At 42.0% G+C, this 21887-nt stretch overlaps 1 protein-coding gene across 1 annotated transcript; it reads right to left on the reverse strand.

Moving 5' to 3' along the window:
- Positions 1–17072: 17072 nt before the first annotated feature.
- Positions 17073–21724, reverse strand: LOC118492291 (translocon at the outer membrane of chloroplasts 64-like). The gene is made up of 5 exons (XM_035990213.1): positions 21449–21724; positions 17813–17940; positions 17687–17738; positions 17460–17529; positions 17073–17383 (listed from the first exon to the last, which is right to left on the reverse strand). The coding sequence occupies exons 1-5, from the start codon at positions 21572–21574 to the stop codon at positions 17301–17303; spliced, it is 459 nt and encodes a 152-aa protein (XP_035846106.1). The 5' UTR covers positions 21575–21724; the 3' UTR covers positions 17073–17300.
- Between the last annotated feature and the right edge of the window lie 163 nt (positions 21725–21887).

Consider the following 21887-nt stretch of genomic DNA (forward strand, 5'->3'; position numbering starts at 1 on the left):
TAGGTGCAAGAGTACTAGGCCCCATAAGACCGTGGGTCTGCGACGTCTCACATTGGCCGTAGAGACATAGGAGCCCCTCCGAATGGACTGCATAGCCTTCCCTGCTCATGTTATCACTAAGGAGGCCAAGAAGCCAAAGCCTGGAGACATCCCCGTGGTGGAGGAATTTCCAGAAACCTTTCCTGAAGACTTGCCAGAAATAACTCCACAGCAACAAGAGGAGTTTAGGATGAACCTGGTGCTAGGAGCGGCACCAGTGCCGAATGACGCCTTACCGACTAGCTTCGTCCGAGATGCATGAGCCTCCGATATAACTGCAAGAGCTACTAGACAGAGGGAATTAAGGACGTGACATCCTTAATTAAGGACACGAGAAGAAAGTCGGCAGTTTCCACTCTGCATCAATTTCAGAGAATTGGATATCAAGGATTGGTATTCTTTGCCAAGGATTGATGACACAAAAAGAACCAATCATAAGGTTCTAGTTACTACTCGAAGATCGACTTGACATCAGGATATCCCTAGAACAACCCTTAGGACTCGCTTCGAGCATTACGAGTTCCTTGTCGTGTCATTTGGCTTAACACATGCACCGACAGTATTCATGGACCTCATGAAATCAAGTGTGTAATGTGACAACTCGTATTTCAGAACCAGTCTTTGTGTTTACTATGACGTGTATGAACTCTATGCGATCAATCGATATGTTGATGTTAACTAATGGATGCTACATGTTATGTGAATGTATGTATATATGTATGTATAACAAATTTGGTTACACAACGACTTCTAATCGCACAAGCCTTTAGGGCCGCACACCTTGTCCCTCGCCACACACCTTTTCTCTCGGCCCAACTCCACTCGCAAACCACTTGGCCGACTCGAGACCAAGGGCAGCCCGTTGATGGGTTCGGCCCACTTCTCTTGTGCACGTTCATTAACACATTTAGGGGTTTTGATTTTCACAATTTACAAAACACCAACACACACAAACCCTAAAGCTCTCTCCTTCCCTCTTTCACTCGACGGCAGCCCCCTCTCATTCGAAGCTCTTGCATCGGTCTAACCAACTCATTCGATCTCACGGTTAGTGTTCCATTGTTATTTAGTTGCCATGTTATGTGATGTTGTGATGTTGTATTGATGATGATTACGATGATATGAGTGTGTTTGAATGCTGAATAATTGTTGATTTGATCTAAGTTGAAACTGCCAAACTTGTTAGCAAAGGATACGGAGATTATGGACTGCAAATATGGAAGTTTGTTACATCTTCTGGTCACGACACGGGTTGCGAATCGAGAACCCATAGTCTCGACTCGAGACCACCCTACACCAGCACAAACAACAAGACTCGAGACCTCGGTTGCGAGTCTTGTTGCGACTCGAGACCTGAATCGAGATCACACAGTCTCGAGTGATAAAAGCATAAGCCGAGACCTCCTCAGTTGCGACTCGAGAACTCGTAGGCTACAACTCGAGACCGCACAGTCTCGACTTGGGATCTCTAGTCTCGACTCGAGACCATATACACGTGCACACTGTTTTGGACTTGCACACTGTTACGAGCCCAACCATTTGGGCCGCATACTTGGACTTCGTTTATCTACGTGACTGTACTGTTGAACTCGTACTGTGGTTGAACTGCCATGATTATACGTGTATGCCATGATCAATACTTGTATGCAACTAGATGGAATATGTGTAGAAAACATACGTGCACTACTTGAATACGAACCTGACTTGTATGGTAACCATGGTAGGACGTGGTTGACCACCAAATAGCTTGATTGACTTTTCTGTGTATCTGTCGAGCAAACCAAGGTGAGTTCACACTCTTACCAAGGCATGGGATTCCCGGTGGGTAGGGAATGGGATTAATGGGATTGAACAATTACTTGTATTTACACTGTTACTAGACTACCTACCATCGTCCTCGGATGTGAAGGACCCATACGTAAAACCTACGCATACTTGTACTTACCCCTGTCCTCAGGTTGCGAAGGACACTTACGTAAAACCTACGTAAACTTATGCTCACTACTGCCTCGGGTTGTGAAGGGCACTTACGTAACACCTACGTAAACCCCCGCGTACCACTGTCCTCAGGTTAAGAAGGACACTTACGTAAAACCTACGTAAATCTCGTACGTACTACTATTCTCAGGATTAGAAGAACACTTATGGTCACATCCAGTCTAGTACATACACACATGGGAAGCCCCCACTAAATGAACATACAATTGACTTAGTTACTAACGCATGGTGATGCAACGAACTTACTATTACGAACTTGCTCACTGTGAACTCGCTCAACTAGTTGTTGACTCTCTGTTACATGCCTTGCAGGACAATAGGTACTCATGGAGCTTACACGGGAGGCGCGATCATTGTGGGAACATGGACTGTTGAGTTCCATGTTAAACATTTACACTTTATGAACTTTTACTCATGCTTGGGTCTTCACAATTATGCTTCTGCTATACTTTAACTATGTTTGGTTTTGACCACCTTTTATATTGATGGGTTGAATTTTATTTAATACTTGCAATGTTCAATATGATTGGTGGCCTGATCCTGGTCATGTCACGCCTCCATGCGGTGGTACTCCGCGTGTGGATTTTGGGGGTGTGACAGATTGGTATCAGAGCCATTGGCTATAGAGAACTTGGTTTTAATAAGGGGAAAACGTTTTATTAAAACCAGACTATAACCTGTACAGTGCTCAACGATCCACAACGACGCCTCGCTCCACGTGCAAGACTCAACATTCTAGGTGATATGGTATATGTTTTATTGCCTACTTGCTAGATTATATAGAACTTTGCTCATGGTATGCTTAGATACACATAACCACTATTGCTTGAGAACATTTGTGTGCTTACTCTCTTCTGTCACCGCACTTTTCGTGAACCTCACTCACCTATGATTTCCTTTGCTATGAAGATCATGGCTGGACGTATTAACATGACTCAAGCCCAGTTGACGGCTCTCATTAACGAACAAGTTGCTGCGGCACTTGCAGCCGCCCAAGCAGGAGGTATACCCTGCAGTCGTAACTCACACTAGGATCTCTAGATCCTACACTCCTAAAACCAACTCTTGTGTTTAACCTTGTCCTATTCTTATACACAATAGGTCAGCACGCTCAGCTACCTGTTTGCACTTTCAAGAATTTCATGGACTGTCGTCCAAGCACGTTCAGTGGCACTGAAGGAGCAGTCGGACTCCTCCATTGGTTTGAAAAGCTCGAGTCCGTATTTGAGATGTGTGAATGCCCTGAGGCTCGAAGGGTGAAGTACGCCACTGGTACTCTAGAAGGCATTGCGCTGACTTGGTGGAATGCGCAAGTTCAGATTTTAGGGCTGGCAGCTGCTAACGCCACTCCTTGGAACGATTTCAAGGAACTCATCAAGAGGGAATATTGCACACGTGATGACATCCACAAGTTAGAAGTGGAGTTCTTTCATCTGAAAATGACAGGGTCGGAAATTGAAGCTTATACGAAACGGTCAAACGAGCTGGCCATCTTGTGTCCAACTATGGTGGACCCTCCAATCAAGCGCATTGAGTTGTATCTCAAGGGGCTAGCGCCAGAAATTCAGAGCTATGTGACATCGGCTAACCTTGATAATATTCAGGATATTCAGCGTCTTGCTCATCGCCTCACGGATCAGGCAGTGGAACAGAACAGGCTACCTAAACGTATCAGCGCTACTGCTATCGCTACCACTTCAGCTACTCCTGCTACTCCCAGTGACAACAAGCGAAAATGGGAGGGGGATTCCAGCAAGGGTTCAGCTTCAGTTCAGTCTTAGGTGCAACAGCGAAAGACTGACAACTATCAGAGCCCTGGTCAGCAATCTTCGGGCAATCAAAGACAGGGTGGATATCGAGGAAACCTCCCAAGGTGCAACAATTGTAACAGACACCACAGTGGCCAGTGCAACAAGGGTCGTTGTCAGAGGTGTCTCAAGATGGGTCATGAGGCCAAGGATTGTAGGAGCCCACGGCCTGTAACTCAGAATTAGCAGTAGCAGCAAACGCCGCAGAATCAGCAACAGGGCAACAAGGGATGTTTTCATTGTGGCGCTGAAGGTCACTTCAAGAGTCACTGCCCCCAGTTGAATCGAAACCAGAACAACAACAACAACAATAACCAAGGCAATGGGAACAACAACGGGGGAAATAACAATGATGGGAACAACGGCGCTAGGGGTCGTGCATTTGTGCTGGGGCAGGGTGACGCAAGGAATGATCCTAACGTGGTTATGGGTAAGTTTCTTCTCGACGACTTTTATGTTACTGTTTTGTTTGATTCGGGTGCGGATACCAGTTATGTGTCTCTGAAAGTTAGTCAAATGCTCAAACGTACACCCACACTTCTGAACAGTAAGCATGTCGTAGAGTTAGCTAATGGTAAAAGTCTAGAGGCCACACATAGTTCAGGGTTGTAATCTTATCCTCGCTGCTCAGACTTTCTCTATCGATCTCATTCCCATAGCTTTGGGTAGTTTCGACATCGTCATTGGTATGGATTGGTTATCCCAACAGCAAGCAGAGATCTTATGCAAGGAGAAGATAGTTCGTATTCCCCGTTCTGGTAAGGAACCTCTCGAAGTTCAAGGCGACAAGAGTGGTGCAGTGGTTGGCATCATCTCCTTCCTGAAGGCTCAAAAGTGTTTACGAAAGGGCCACACTGCCATCTTGGCACTTGTTACTGACATATCAACGAAAGAGAAGAGATTGGAGGATATCCAGTTGTACGCGACTTCCCTCAGGTGTTTCCTGAAGATTTACCTGGGCTACCGCCTCATCGCCAGGTCGAATTCCAGATTGAACTAGCTCCAGGAGCAGCGCCCATAGCTCGCGCACCGTATCACTTAGCTCCAACTGAACTGGAAGAACTGTCCAAATAACTACAAGAGCTCTTGGATAAGGGTTTTATTCGTCCTAGCTCTTCGCCTTGGGGAGCTCCAGTATTATTTGTGAAGAAGAAAGACAGTACTTTCAGGATGTGTATAGACTATCGCGAGCTCAACAAGGTGACAGGGAAGAATCGCTATCCTCTTCCACGTATTGACGATTTGTTCGATCAGTTGCAAGGATCGAGCTACTACTCAAAGATAGATCTGAGGTCAGGCTACCATCAGCTGATAGTCCGGGATGAGGACGTCTCCAAAACAGCCTTTAGAACTCGCTACGTCCACTACGAGTTCCTAGTCATGTCATTCGGGCTAACGAACGCACCGGCAGTCTTCATGGATCTTATGAACAGAGTGTGCAAGCCTTATTTAGACAAGTTTGTGATTGTCTTCATCGACAACATCCTGATCTACTCTAAGAGTCAGGAGGAACACGAACAGCATTTGCGACTCATTCTGAAGCTCCTTCGAACATAACAGTTATACGCCAAGTTTTCGAAATGCGACTTCTGGCTTCGCGAAGTCCACTTTCTAGGCCACGTGGTAAACAAGGACGGGATTCATTTCATGTGGATCCATCCAAGGTAGACTCGATCAGGAATTGGCCTGCACCACGTACACCAAAGGAAATTAGCCAATTCTTGTGTTTGGCAGGTTATTACAGGAGGTTTATCAAGGATTTTTCCAAGATTGCACAGCCGCTTACACTACTGACACAGAAGGGTGTCACCTACTGTTGGGGTAGTACACAGGAAACTGCTTTTCAGCACTTAAAGGATAGGCTATGCAGCACACCTATTCTTTCATTGCCAGAGGGCACGGATGATTTCGTGGTTTATTGCGACGCATCCATTCAGGGTCTTGGATGTGTGTTAATCCAGCGCGACAAGGTCATTGCTTACGCTTCGTGCCAACTTAAGGTCCATGAACGGAACTATACTACGCACGATTTAGAGCTGGGAGCTGTTGTTTTCGCGCTTAAGATATGGCGACACTACCTGTACGGTACCAAGTGCACTATCTACACCGATCACAGGAGTCTCGAGCAAATCTTCAAGCAGAAGGAAATGAACATGCGTCAACGTCGATGGGTTGAGTTACTTAATGATTACGAATTTGCCATCAAATACCATCCGGGCAAAGCCAATGTTATAGCTGACGCCCTCAGTCGAAAGGATACTACGCCTAGGCGCGTACGAGCACTACAACTTACTATTTAGTCTGGTCTTCCTTCTCAGATACGAAATGCTTAGGTAGAAGCATTGAAACCAGAAAATGTCAGGGCTGAAGCCTTACGTGGCTCAAGGCAACGGTTAGAACAGAAGGAAGATGGCGCCTACTACGTAACAGGACGCATTTGGGTCCCACTACATGGCAACTTATGCGAGCTTGTAATGGACGAAGCACATAAGTCTCGCTACTCGGTACATCCAGGTTCGGATAAAATGTACCACGATCTCAGAACTACGTATTGGTGGCCTAGCATGAAGGCCCACATAGCAACTTACGTCGGCAAGTGTTTGACTTGTGCGAGGGTCAAGTCGGAATACCAGAAACCATCAGGCCTACTTCAGCAACCAAAGATACCACAATGGAAATGGGAGGAAATTTCCATGGATTTTGTTACTGGCCTACCTAGATCTCAGCGTGGGAACGATACCATTTGGGTGATCGTGGATCGACTCACAAAGTCTGCAAATTTCCTGGCTATTAAGGAAATGGATAAGTTCTCCACTCTAGCAGACGTATATCTTAAGGAAGTTGTCTCAAGGCACGGAGTGCCGACCTCTGTTATCTCTGATCGAGATGCACGATTTACTTCAGAACTGTGGCAAGCAATGCAAAAATCTTTTGGCTCTCGATTAGACATGAGTACAGCTTATCACCCTCAGACGGATGGTCAGTCTGAGCGCACTATCCAAACTTTGGAAGACATGTTACGTGCATGCGTTATCGACTTCGGCAACAGCTGGGAAAAGCATCTCCCGTTAGTGGAGTTCTCGTACAATAACAGTTACCACACCAGCATCCAAGCCGCTCCATTCGAGGCACTGTACGGACGTAAATGTCGGTCACCTCTCTGTTTGGCAGAGGTGGGGGATAGTCAAATCACAGGTCCAGAAATGGTAGTTGATGCTACTGAACGGATTGCATAGATACGGCAACGCATGGCGGCGGCTCGTGACCGTCAGAAAAGTTACGCTGATAAGCGCAGGAAACCACTCGAGTTCCAGGTCGGGGATCGGGTGCTACTCAAAGTCTCACCCTGGAAGGGTGTGGTTCGTTTTGGCAAATGGGGTAAAGTTAATCCACGGTATGTCGGACCGTTCAAGATTATAGAAAGAATAGGCAAAGTGGCCTACAAACTGAACCTACCAGCAGAACTCGGTGCAGTTCACAACGTCTTTCACATGTCGAATCTGAAGAAATGTCTGTCAGATGAGACCCTCATAGTTCCTTTGAAGGAGCTCACTATTGACGAAAAGTTGCGATTCGTCGAGGAACCACTCGAAATCATGGACCGGGATGTTAAGATCCTCAAGCACACTAGAATACCTCTTGTACGAGTTCGTTGGAACTCCCGTCGTGGCCCAGAGTTCACCTGGGAACGCGAAGACCAAATGAAACAAAAGTATCCCCAATTGTTCGCGAACAGTACAACCACTACTGAGGATGAAGCTACTGCAGAATTTCGGGACGAAATTCCAAACCAACGGGGGGAGGACGTGACACCCCAGGAAAACCAGGAAAACCATGCAACTTAACTAGCTCCCTCAGTGAGTACGTACCAAATTTCGGGACGAAATTTCTTTCAACTTGGGGATAATGTGACAACTCGTATTTCAGAACCTATCTTTGTGTTTACTGTGACGTGTATGAACTCTATGCGATCAATCGATATGTTGATGTTAACTAATGGATGCTACATGTTATGTGAATGTATGTATATATGTATAACAAATTTGGTCATGCAACGACTTCTAATCGCACAAGCCTTTAGGGCCGCACACCTTGTCCCTCGCCACACACCTTTTCTCTCGGCCCAACTCCACTCGCAAACCACTTGGCCGACTCGAGACCAAGGGCAGCCCGTTGATGGGTTCGGTCCATTTCTCTTGTCACGTTCATTAACACATTTAGGGGTTTTGATTTTCACAATTTACAAAACACCAACACACATAAACCCTAAAGCTCTCTCCTTCCCTCTTCCACTCGACGGCAGCCCCCTCTCGTTCGAAGCTCTTGCATCGGTCTAACCAACTCATTCGATCTCACGGTTAGTGTTCCATTGTTATTTAGTTGCCATGTTACGTGATGTTGTGATGTTGTGATGTTGCTAGGGTTCATGCTAGTAGAGTTATTCATGAATTAGTGCTTGTAAATCTGGAACATGTGGTTGATTTCAAGGTGGATATATGTCATGAAACTGTTAGGGTTGGCTTTGATTAGTTTGATTCGGGATTGGTAAGCAATAGGTTGCATGATAGTCTTTGAACTCGTTAATCATATGATCCGATTGTATGTCCCTTATGATATTGATTAATTGTTCTTGTATTGATGATGATTACGATGATATGAATGTGTTTGAATGCTGAATAATTGTTGATTTGATCTAAGTTGAAACTGCCAAACTTGTTAGCAAAGGATACGGAGATTATGGACTACAAATATGGAAGTTTGTTACATCTTCTGGTCTCGACACGGGTTGCGAATCGAGAACCCATAGTCTCGTCTCGAGACCACCCCACACCAGCACAAACAACAAGACTTGAGACCTCGGTTGCGAGTCTTGTTGCGACTCGAGACCTGACTCGAGATCACACAGTCTCGAGTGATAAAAGCATAAGCCGAGACCTCCTCAGTTGCGACTCGAGAACTCGTAGGCTACAACTCGAGACCGCACAGTCTCGACTTGGGATCTCTAGTCTCGATTCGAGACCATATACACGTGCACACTGTTTTGGACTTGCACACTGTTACGAGCCCAACCATTTGGGCCGCATACTTGGACTTCGTTTATCTACGTGACTGTACTGTTGAACTCGTACTGTGGTTGAACTACCATGATTATACGTGTATGCCATGATCAATACTTGTATGCAACTAGATGGAATATGTGTAGAAAACATACGTGCACTACTTGAATACGAACCTGACTTGTATGGTAACCATGGTAGGACGTGGTTGACCACCAAATAGCTTGATTGACTTTTCTGTGTATCTGCCGAGCAAACCAAGGTGAGTTCACACTCTTACCAAGGCATGGGATTCCCGGTGGGTAGGGAATGGGATTGATGAAATGGGATTGAACAATTACTTGTATTTACACTGTTACTAGACTACCTACCATCGTCCTCGGATGTGAAGGACCCATACGTAAAACCTACGTATACTTGTACTTACCCCTGTCCTCAGGTTGCGAAGGACACTTACTAAAACCTACGTAAACTTATGCTCACTACTACCTCGGGTTGTGAAGGGCACTTACGTAAAACCTACGTAAACCCCCGCGTACCACTGTCCTCAGGTTAAGCAGGACACTTACGTAAAACCTACGTAAATCTCGTACGTACTACTGTTCTCGGGATTAGAAGAACACTTATGGTTACATCCAGTCTAGTACATACACACATGGGAAGCCCCCACTAAATGAACATACAATTGACTTAGTTACTAACGCATGGTGATGCAACGAACTTACTATTACGAACTTGCTTACTGTGAACTCGCTCAACTAGTTGTTGACTCTCTGTTACATGCCTTGCAGGACAATAGGTACTCATGGAGCTTGCATGAGAGGCGCGATCGTTGTGGGAACATGGACTGTTGAGTTCCATGTTAAACATTTACACTTTATGAACTTTTACTCATGTTTGGGTCTTCACAATTATGCTTCCGCTATACTTTAACTATGTTTGGTTTTGACCACCTTTTATATTGATGGGTTGAATTTTATTTAATACTTGCAATGTTCAATATGATTGGTGGCCTGATCCTGGTCATGTCACGCCTCCATGCGGTGGTACTCCGCGTGTGGATTTTGGGGGTGTGACATGTAAGCCGTACCTGGATAAAGTCATGATTATATTTATTGATTACATACTTATATGCTCGATGACCAAGGAAGGTCATGAGCAACATCTGCAATTTATCTTGTGACTCTTAGAGAAAGAACAGTTATATGCTAAGATGTCGAAGAGCGGACTTTGGATTCGCGAGGTAAGAACTTTAGGATACATGGTGGATAAGAATGAGATTCATGTCGACCCTGCAATCAAGGACTAAGGAGTCCCAAAGATGCAACCAAGAAATTTTTAAGGGATCGTAGGCTGTATCCAACGACCCCTAGAAAAACCTTTCAAGGACTGACCAATCGCTAACAACCCTAACATAGTCGACACCTATCTTGACTCCACCTAGCAACACCAATAGGGTTGCGGCTCTTGTAACACTTCTCGACAAAGTCTCGATTGCGCGTTGATGCAACGAGACCACTGGCATACGCGTCACGTTGATTAAAGGAATCATGAGAAGAGATCCTGAACTAGGGATAGTAATTGCACGCTGAAGTTTTGACACCAGTACTTGTATGGGAAAACACTGCACGATCTTCACTAATCACTAGGGTTGCAGCACACTGTTGATCAAAAGGACTTAAACATGAGATAACGAGATAGAGTGAGCTACTGAGCGAATGCGACAGTAAGATTAAGTATCCCCTGAACAAGGCAAGCATTGTAGCAGAAGCCTTGAGCCGCAAGGAACGCGCAAAGCCTCTAAGGGTGCGAGCCTTAGAGATGACCATACAGACAAATCTCGTCACTCGGATTCGTGAAGCTAAGCATGAGATGCTCAAACCAGAGAACCTTCAAGCTGAGGTGTTTCATGAATGGAAGTGCAATTATTGTCTAAGGAAAACAGAACCTTGTACTTCATAAGAGCGACTATGGGTATCATTTCGCGGCTTTTATGTACGTCTGTTTTAGGACAAGGCTCATAGGTCAAGGTACTCGATCCATCCTACGATCCAACAAGATGTACCAAGACCCGAGGGATTAATACGAGTGGCCCCAGGATGAAAGCTGATATAGCTACATATGTGGGTGACTGACTTACCTGTGCCGAGGATAAGGCGGAATACAAGAAACCATCAGGGCTACGGCAACGGCCTGAGGTCCTCATGTGGAAAAGGGAAAGAATCTAAATGGATTTCATTACAAGCTAAAATTACCTCATAAATTCAGCAGTGATCACGACACGTTTCACATGTCTAGCCTTTAGAGGAGTCTGAGAGACTGGGTGTTTCAGTCTGAGAGACTGGGTGTTTCAGTGGCGATTGATGACGAAACGAAAGCGATGACAATGACATTAACTATAGTCTTCATGTTCATGAAAATGGACACACAAAAGATCATTCACCAGCTCTTGGAGATCATCAGCTGAGGAGACCGTGATGTTTCACGACAGATTAGATGCGACGAGATGTGTTTGGGCTTTGAGAGTCCTTTGAGTTTCAACAATTGTGATGGTTGGATGAAGTACTGACGTGTGGGTTAACCAAATTGTTTGAGTTGTCGTGACCTAAGGTATGAGTGTCGTCGGGTTGTAGTCATGGATAGAGTAGTGGTATGTTAATGGTGGATATGAAGAGGGATGTGGTAGCCAATGTTGACACTAGTACAAGTCCTAAAGTTGAAAGCAGACGGTGGAGAAGACTTCTTTACATGAAATGGATAGGCAAAGGCATACGTAGGATGTAAGTGTGACAACTGGCACTTTTCCGTACATTCAGTACGATAATTAGACAGTAAGCTGTGCCTTAATAACTGTGCATGATCTAGCTTACAAGACGAATGAAATTCTGATTACTGTTATATACACACAATGGCATTTCATGTTGCAATACTTTTATCATTACTACATGCAACACAATATAATTCTTTTAATGCTTAGAGCCGAGTTGGCACAGCTATCAGACAAACAAGAAATACTGACGGGAGTTCAGTACTTAGACAGACATGATGTTAAGACACAAAATAAGCCCCAGGACCAAGTGTTACACTAGTATAATGTGTAGGAAAGTAGAGATTACAAAACTGCCTTCCTAGTAATGACATAAGGTACCGGAAAGTGCTAGAGACACACTAAAAGTGCAGAATTCTGCAGAAAATAACCAAAATTCAGCTATTTTCAGCATTTAAACTCCAAAATATAATGCAGGAAAGTGGTTTAATGGTCCTGAATACTTTCCTAAGTGACGGGAATTAAAAGTGTCACAAAAGGGTACATGAAGAACACTAAACGATATAATTTAGCACTTTAACGAACCGGTATCTAACCGAACAACCGGACACTACCCGAAACATCAAAATTACACTAGAAGCATTGTTTTAATGTTTCTGAGCTAGTTATGATCCCCGAACACGCTAACACACTATATAACACATCATACACATAAACACTAATCAATACACTTAACTTCTAACTAGATTATCTAACTTACCATTTGAACCCAACTAAGACCCCCCCCCTAAGTGGACGGTCACAAGGTGTGGCCCCACCATAATCTTCTCTTGATCTTGCTTGGATTCACTTAGATTGAGTATTGATCTTGTTGTGTACTATGAGAACATAATACCCAAAGGTTAAAAGCTTAATATGGTTATAAAGGATCTAGAGCTCATTCATAATCACCTACACTTCTCACCACCACTCTCCTCCTTCCCTCTCTTCCCCTCTCGGCCGTGAGCAACAACAACAACATCATCATCATTCATCCATTGATCAATCATTCCAAGACTATCCTAAGGTGCAAGAAGGTGTTTAAGGAAGTGTGGAGCTTGTGGATCTTGAAGGACCTCTCCCAATAGCTTTTATCCATCACATTTCCCATCATCAACTTCTTGTGTTCTTCCCTAGCCTTTGTGCTAGTAGTAAGCTCCATATCACTTGATCTTACTTCATATTTTGATGGTTAAAAGATGTTGTACATTGTTAATCTTGATGAACACTAAAGAACTTGATCATGAAACTTTAACATAAGCTATTTAACATATGAATACTTATTGATTAGTGATGATTTTCTTCTTAATGATTGATGATTTATGTTGGTGATGTTAGACATCATAAGAAACCTACTAGATTGTGATTAAACACATGATCTAGTAAGTTAAGGTGGTGATCTTGTGAAAGACCAAGATCATCATGCTTATTGTTTTCATGAACTTGAAAAATGAAAATGATTTTTGTGAATGATGTAGTATGTAACATGTTTACTAGACATAAATGTGGGTGATTACAAAAATAGTTTTCCAAATAAACCAAGTTAAATAACAAGATTTACATTAACATTATTTTTAAAGAAACTAACCATGTTTCTAGTGGTGAAACAAGTATAAGAATACATTGTTTACAAGAAAAAATCAAAAGAATGATTTTTGAAAAAATCATCTAGTAAGTTGTAAACACCTAAATCCTTTAAGAATGAGATTTTTAAAGAAGTAAACACACTTTAAAGGGTAACTAAACCTACTAACACACTACCAAGTTACTACAAGATTTTATGAAAATTCAAGTTCATGATTATTACGTAAATAACAATATTTTGGCACTTGGTAAGTATAAGTTGTTTAAGATTGATTGTTGATTGTTTGTGATGATTTCGAAAAGAAAATGATATGCTTTGATAGCATGGACACCTCCATTTTTAGGGGAAACTATGGCAAAATTTTCTAAAAATCTAAACACTTAGAAAAATATTTTCTAAACAAATATTAACAAGTGTGTTTTAACTATGGTTTTCAATATAAACATTGCCATAGATTTTGTTACAAAAATACAATTATTGGAGGTTGGTTTTTATAAATAAAAATGGATAAATATGTATTTAAGATATATATTTACATTAAAAACACATTGTGTGTGATTATTTGTATACTTTGTGTATTAGTTATATTATTTTAGGATTTAAAGTCATATAACTTAACATATGCCAAGAATTTACAATCCAAAATAATACCAAAAATCACAAGGAATAAATATATAAGTTACACACTTAATACTGTGGAACTGAACGAAAAAATGTAACTTACAAATATTTCGGAAAATACATTTATGAGTATATTTTTGGTAAATATTATTTTGGATACAAAAGAAATGAAAGTATGATTTTTATTATTATTACAAAGTATATCATATTTTCGACAAGGAGAAAATATATTATTTCTGAGAAGTAAAAATATATTTTCCTAGAGTTTTTAGAAGATGTATGGTTTTTGGGAAAAATATATATTTTCTTGGATAAATTTGAAATACATTTGGGATGAAACAAGTTTATATATATTTTCTAAGTAAGACTTGAAAATATATTGTTTTGGATATTTATTAAGAAAATACGTACACACCGGAATACGACGCCAATACATGGCAAGATATACAAATACAAGAATACGTATATACATGTATGAGATACCCCCATCCTTGGGAAGAAAATACGAAAATGAATACTTGAGAAGTATTGTTACAAAAATATTGTTCAACGATTATTCCAAAAAGTTACAAATGTAATTTAAGTTAAAATATTTATTATTTTAACAAATAATTATATGACTTGGAACAATACCGAAGGCATAATAAAACGTAACTCAAAAGCACTAACTAATACAAAGTCAAGGCACGACCCGCTCGCCTAATAGACAGTAGTACATTGTAAGTTGTCGTGCACACAAATAGTGGCTTTAGTTTCGTCGGATTGAAGAACACAAAATAGTGAGTTCATGTCCCCCTTTTCTCTTAACTGTTTTTGGTTTTATAACTCTCGGGGGTGGAATACATGTTACGAATGTTTAAACGGTATGAATTGACTATGAACTGAACTATTAGATCATGTGAGCATAGACTAAATTTGAAATGCCATTAACTCTTAATTAGGGTCGAAGGTTAGATCTAACGGGTACGGCCGAACCCCACTCATGGTACTGTGACCACTTGAGTGCTTCGGTGTCCCAGTCGAGGTGAATCGACATAGTCGAGGTGAATTGACATAGTCAAGGTGAATTGACATAGTCGAAGGAGAATTCGACATAGTCGAGGGAAATCGACAAGGGTATGAGCCTACTCATTTCGAGTGCTCCCTATGTCCTCACATGCCTTAATGTCCTTGTAAAACATTTATTTGATATGTTCATAAATGTTTTTCATACCTATTTCCAAAGGAATCTCTCAAAGGATTACAAGTTTGTTAGTACTCACACAAACGCATGAACTCACTCAACTTTTGTTGATGTTTTCCAAAATTACATGTATTTCAGGTAACAAGTTGGATCTTGGGCGCGGGTGTTGTTTCTAGAAGTAAAATTCCAAGTTTAGATGTCATCCTCTTTTGTTGAATTGTATCTTAGTCGAAGGTTGTGATTGTTTGAAACTTAAATAACTGGTATTTGTAATACTTTTACTTAATGAATGGATGAACATCGTTTTGATCATGTAGTTGTTTATTATGACTGAATGCAATGATATTAAACCAGTCACACATCATACGCTTCCGCAAAAGTCAGGGTGTGACAGTAAGCTCCGGTAGTGGATTACGGGGCATTATGGTGTTGCGATGTCACCTTGGAAGACGGATGTGATTCTGATGTAACCACCGGGATTCGAGGATGAATCCTCTTCTAAGGGGGGGGGGGGGGGAGGGTGGACTTGGTAACTCTCGAACTTCGTTGTTAACTTACTTGACGGAATTTGTCGATGGGGTTTAGTCTATGAGGTGATGATGGTTTGTTTTGGGCTATGCGAGGACCCAATTGTCATTAATTGGAATGTATCGAATTTATGTGAGATCAAGACGCATGTAACCAGACTTGAGGGAACCCAGGTGTGATGTTTATGGGATAGAAACATAAGGGGTGAAACCCTGAGGCCATAATTGACCCTAGAGTTGTGCGACGACAACAAAGGAGCGAAAGAAAGAGGGAGAAAACGTTGAGCAATGAGAGACGAGTTAGGTTCGTGGTGATTTGGTTCTAGGTAATCCCTCATATGTTTCATGTTTCTATTGCAGGTTTAAGGGTTTGCATATGGGGGTGACAGGATTAGGGAATCGGGTTTGGTTAGTGACGATGCCAGTGTGGCGTCGGATGGCGGGGATGGCATCGGTGGCGGCGTTAGATGGTGACGCAAGCCACGACGGTGGTGTTAGCTGATGGTGGGAGCCACGACTGTGACGCCATTCAAGGGCGACGACCACGGTGATGGTGGACGGCGGAGGTAGCGATCATTGGTTTGGCTGCAGATGGAGGCAATGGTCATGATTGTGATGTCGGACGACGACGAGGGCCACAGTGGTGTGGTTCGATAACCGAGGCGAAGAACTAGGGTATTGATGGCGTGGGTACCCGTGTATGGGGACCCAGTTCAGTTGTTTGGGGTGCGTACGGGTCATGTGTGACCCGATTGGGTTACGACTCTAGCTGGGGGATCAGGGTGACGGGTGTGTTTCGAAGGTCACCAAGCCATCGACATGGTTTTGGGTTCGTGATGGGTCATGTAATGATTTGAGAGGTAGTAATTGTATTCATGTGACACCAAGGTAAGGCCGGTAACGGTTGCGGGTACGGGTACGGAATGACGAACATGGAACTAGGAAGCTTTGCATCAGGTGAGTTCTAATGTCCTTTTTCTACGTTTTGCACTAGCATACATGTTTCAAATGTGTTCGATGAATAAAGAGTTTTTAATGAATATCTTAATGAAATGATGGATGTCAGGTAGCTTTATTCCTTCTAAAGTATATCGTATGAGTATGTAGAGTCATGTAGTCTTGGTTGTGGGTGGGACCTGAATGTTTGAGATATGGGATAGATGAATGAGAATAAATGGAACCTTGGTAGTACGGGGGCGGTAGAAGTTAGGTATAGCAATGGGCCGGGTTCGGGTCGGGCATTGATAATCCCATGCCCATACGCGGTTGTAAAATTGTGTCCCATACCCGGTCCAATATTCGTCGAGTATTTTACGGGGGTATCGGGCATTACCGTTAATTTGTTAAAATATATCGATTGGAATTTCCAAATACATTTCTTTTTTACTATTACAATTATTGTGTAATTTTTATTTATACAACTATTATAAATTTAAATATGCATCATATACATATAAGGTTTATCATAAATAAATAATAACACTATAGTTTTTATATAGTTTTGTTTATATACTTCACAACATACAAAATATAAATAACATTCTCAACTACATATTCCGGAGACGTGTTTTTTCACATAATAAACCTATGATATTACATCATAACCACCAGCCGATGATTACTTCACCGTTTCATTCAAAAGCCTGCTGCCACAAGCATCGTGTTTCAGCCAAATTCTACTGAAATAATTTTGTTAGCCTGTCTGCAGACACTGCTGCCCTTTTATTGGTTGGCTCTAGAACAAGTGCGTACCTGAAATCTGAACAAAGCAATAGCTTTTTATCAGTATGTGGCTTTTTTTAAAAAGATAAACTACCAAAGGAAACAAAGTCTACCTTCAATTGCCTTTTTGTAGGATCCAAGCATCTCCCGTGCTGTACCTCTCCTTACGTATGCCTTCACATTCTGCAAGACAATGAAAACTTAATTCTGCAAGCTTGCTTTTAGTTAGGGGTTTAGATTCTGTTTTGAAAGTAGATGCAAAAATGCTTCAAATAATAATTTGCGAATTAGCATATTTTTCCTTCTATTTCTTGTATCCTATATTAGAGAGAAAACATACCTTTTTATCAAGATCGATAGCTTTGGTACAATCTGCTTCAGCTAGAATGAAACTGAATGCAAATAAAAATGTCAGAAACCGTGCACAGTGACACTGACTTATCTTTTGCAAAAAGCATAATAATACCTTCCCACTTCCAAATAGGCGGCAGCTCGGTTACTAAAGTAAGTTGCAGTGGTGCTGTTGAGTTTGATGGCATCAGTATAAAACCCAATTGCCTTCTGCCAACTTTTTGCTTTAAAAGCAGCGTTACCCTATTTAACCAAATTTGGTTCAGAAAGATTTCAATAACAACCACCGTATCCAGTAAATCCCACCAATGGCAAAAGCGATTCGTACGGTCTGGGTGATATGTACCAATCGGTTGGTAGATAATTCGTTGAGTGGATCAAGCTCAAAAGAAATTAGCAAGAAACAAGACTTGAGATAATTCTCTAATTTTTCATTCATACCTAAAACAAATAACTAATGGCTATATATAAAGCCTTACAAATAAACTGCTTGGAAATAACTACTAAGACTAAACCCACTAATACACTAACAGCATAACTTCTACATTAATTATTTGAATGAGAAAATAAATGGCAACGTGGGAGTGAAGGTGGGAGAAATGTTGTCTCGACTCTCAATGTGGTACACATCACTGGGGAGGGTGAGATGTAGGCAAACCTTACCCCTATCCGTGTGGATAGAGAGGCTGCTTCCAAAGAGACCCCCGGCTTGAAAACAGACAATATGCAAACAAACCGAACTAGAAATATAACAATGGCAGATAAACATAAGAGGTGGTGACAGAGTAGCATAGTAAAATGGAAATAGATATAAACCACAATATATAACAAAATATATACAGATATAAATTGCATGGAATGGCCACCTAAAGTTTAGGAAAATCTAAACCCCTAAGACAAAGCTAAGACCCATCTGTACTCTCCCTTAAAGGTCTTTAACCTTAATCCTACGTCTCCACGAACTACTATCCTGAGCCAGGTCCTCAGAAGGTGCAAATCTAAAAATCTTGCCTAATTTATGCATCCCAAGTCAATTTAGGTCTTCCTCTAATCCTCTTCCCCTCAACAACAAAGGTTTCCACTGCTCTAACAGGTGTCGTTGTCAACCTCCTCTTCACATGCCCAAACCATCTCAATCTCCCCTCCATCTTACTCGATATACTAGCCACCCCTAGTCGTTCCCTAAAAACCTCATTTCTTATCCTATCTAACCTTGTGTGCCCACACATCCATCTTAACATCCTCATCTCTGCCACCTCCATCTTGCCTGCTTGTGTCTTCTTGATAGGCCAATAATCTGTTCCATATAACATAGCAGGTCTAACTGCAACACTATAAAATTTACCTTTTAATCTAGTTGGGAACCTCCTATCGCACAAAACAACAATGGCTGCTCTCACCTACTCCAACCACTCTGGATGCGGTGGGCTACATCACTATCTATCTCCCCATCTTGGTGCACAAACGATCCAAGATACTTGAACCTAGCAACCTGCGGAACCACTTGGTCATCAATGGTGATCTGAGTGTCCTCATAGCTGTCTGTACCACTAAAATCACAATACATACACTCGGTCTTTGAGCGACTAATCCTTAAACTTTTGCCCTCTAGAGCTATCAGCCACTCTTCTAACCTTGCGTTCAAGCTTTGCCTAGTCTCTGCAACTAATATGATATCATCTGCAAAAAGTATGCACTATGGTACTGTCTCCTGGATCGACTTTGACAACTCATCTAGAACAACCGCAAAAAGAAACGGACTCAACGCAGACCCCTGGTGGAGTCCTACCTCCACAAAGAAGAAATTGCTATCCCCTACAGGCGCACGAACACTTGTTTCCGTCGTACCATACATATCTCTAATAACGTCTATATATTTCCTTGGGACCCCTCTACCCTCCAAACTATCCCAAATCAGTCTACGTGGCACACGGTCTTTTGCCTTTCAAGATCTATGAACACCATATGAAGATCCCGCTTCTTCTCCCTATACTTTTCCATCAATCTCCCAAGGATGTGTATTGCTTCTATAGTTGACCTTCCTGACACAAAACCAAACTGGTTTACCGTGACCTGAGTTTCTCTTCTAATTTCTAGTTTCAATCGCTCTCTACTATAGTTTCATGGTATGACTAAGCAACTTAATCCCTCTGTAATTCTCACAACATTGGGCGTCTCCTTTATTATATAGAGTCACTACAACACTACGCCTCCACTGATCTGGCATTTGTCCAAATTTGAAAATAAGGTTAAACAAATTAGTTAACCATTGAACTCCTTCCTCTCCCAAGCACTTCCACACCTCAATTGGTATGTTGTCTAGACCAACTGCCTTAGCCCTTCCCATCTACTTAAGTGATGTCCTAACCTCTCCAGGTGTGATATTCCTACAATAACAGTTATTTCCTTGTGGCCTTTGGGTGGTATAGTTTTCAATTTGTTGTTGGCAGCCCCTCCCACCGTTGAAGAGATTATGGAAGTAGTTTTGCCATCTCAACTTTATGTCATGTTCGTTGACTAAAACACGTCCATCGTCCCCCTTTATAAACTTCACTACCCCTAGGTCTTGCCTCCTACGCTCCCTAGCTTTGGCAATCTTGAACATATCATACTCCTCATCCTTTGTTTCTAGGTGCTCATACATCTTCTTTAGGCTATGTTCTTTGCCTCTGTCACTGCCTTCTTCGGCTCGCACTTGGCCTTCTTGTATCTCTCCCTTAATCTCTTGGTTTGTACGTCCTCACTCCACCACCAACATTCCATATGCGTCCTTATCTTCCCTGTTGTGACCCCTAGAATCTCCTTCGTCGCATGAGTAACGCCATACGCCATAGCCTCCCACATCTGGTTTACGTCTCCATCCAGTCACATTGTTGTCATGCGAGTGACCTTATCTCTAAACAATGTAATGTTGTCACCCTTCAACTTCCCCCATCGTATCCTAGGTCGAAATTCCATCTCCCCCTCTGTCGGCTTTTGACTCATAGCTATATCAGTCACTAACAAACGATGTTGAGCCACTACTTTCTCCCCTGGTATAACCTTGCAGTCCCTCCACCATCTTTGGTCTCCTTACCTCATTAAGAGATAATCGATCTACGTGTTATGTCCACCACTACTAAATGTAATCAAATGTGAATCCCTTTTCCTAAAGAACGAGTTTAAAATACCTAAGTCGTGGGCCACAACAAATTCTAAAAGATCTCTACCAGGCTCATTCCTATCACCAAACCCAAAACCCCCATGTACCCGCATGTACGGACTGGAAACCATCACTATCCCTACCAATGGGACCATTAAAATCACCTCCTATAACAATTCTCTCCTCTCTTGGTATAGCTCCTAATATTGCGTCTAGACAGTCCCAAAACTCCTTTTTCTCCAGATCCCCTGGTCCCACGTGTGGTGCGTAAGCGCAAACCACCATCACTATTTCCTTGCCTAATACTAACCTCAATCTCAATAAGCAACCATGAATTCAGTGACACCTACTATACATATCAAAATATAGGATCAATTACTATTAAAGTTCTAAAAAGATTAATGCTATTATATGAGAAATGGTAGTTGAATAAGTGTTCTCAATTTAACCTTGTTCATGGTATTTTATTCATAAATTTGTCCTTTTCTTTTCTTTTTTTTTTTTTTTAAGTTTTAATCTCACACCTACTTTAAACAATACCCACTTAATTTCTACTAATTTACTTTTTCTGTATTACACAACAAGCATGAATCTTTCAATAGTGTTAACCTTTTCTTGGGCAATTTCAGCAGCGGCTTCCTTGCTGACATCATTGGACGTTTTTGACTTTCCAGCTTCATCAGCTAACTTCTGGACAAAGGCTCCGAAATTAGGCGCTGAAGAAGAAGACGCCATCACCAAGATGATAGATAGATAGATATTATTGAGGATTCTCCAAGGTGGGGTGGGGTGTAGTTGATTGAGTTTTCGTATTCAAGAGGATAACATAGGTTGGGGGAGTAGAACCATAAAGCGACCTTGTTACTACTTCAAAGGGTTTTAAGCTCCCAAACTTACTTATGGGATCCATCAAAATTATTAATATTAACTAGTTATAAAAACCGTCGTCATGTTGCGACGAACTTGTTTCGTTATTTAGTCTGTATTTATACATGTTTGAAATCACTACGAGCGCGTTGCATACGGAATCGATGAAAAGAATAAAAAG

This window comes from Helianthus annuus, chromosome 5 (genome assembly GCF_002127325.2).
Source record: "Helianthus annuus cultivar XRQ/B chromosome 5, HanXRQr2.0-SUNRISE, whole genome shotgun sequence".
NCBI classification, from domain to species: domain Eukaryota; kingdom Viridiplantae; phylum Streptophyta; class Magnoliopsida; order Asterales; family Asteraceae; genus Helianthus; species Helianthus annuus.

Bases quoted from the DNA above. Each gene is read 5' to 3' on its own strand.
- LOC118492291 (XM_035990213.1), bottom strand. From the start codon at position 21,574: ATGGCGTCTTCTTCTTCAGCGCCTAATTTCGGAGCCTTTGTCCAGAAG. The intron at 17,739-17,812 runs GTATTATTATGC...ATTTGCATTCAG, and splicing joins GCCTATTTGGAAGTGGGAAG to TTTCATTCTAGCTGAAGCAG. The intron at 17,384-17,459 runs GTAGACTTTGTT...TGCTTTGTTCAG, and splicing joins CTACAAAAAGGCAATTGAAG to ATTTCAGGTACGCACTTGTT.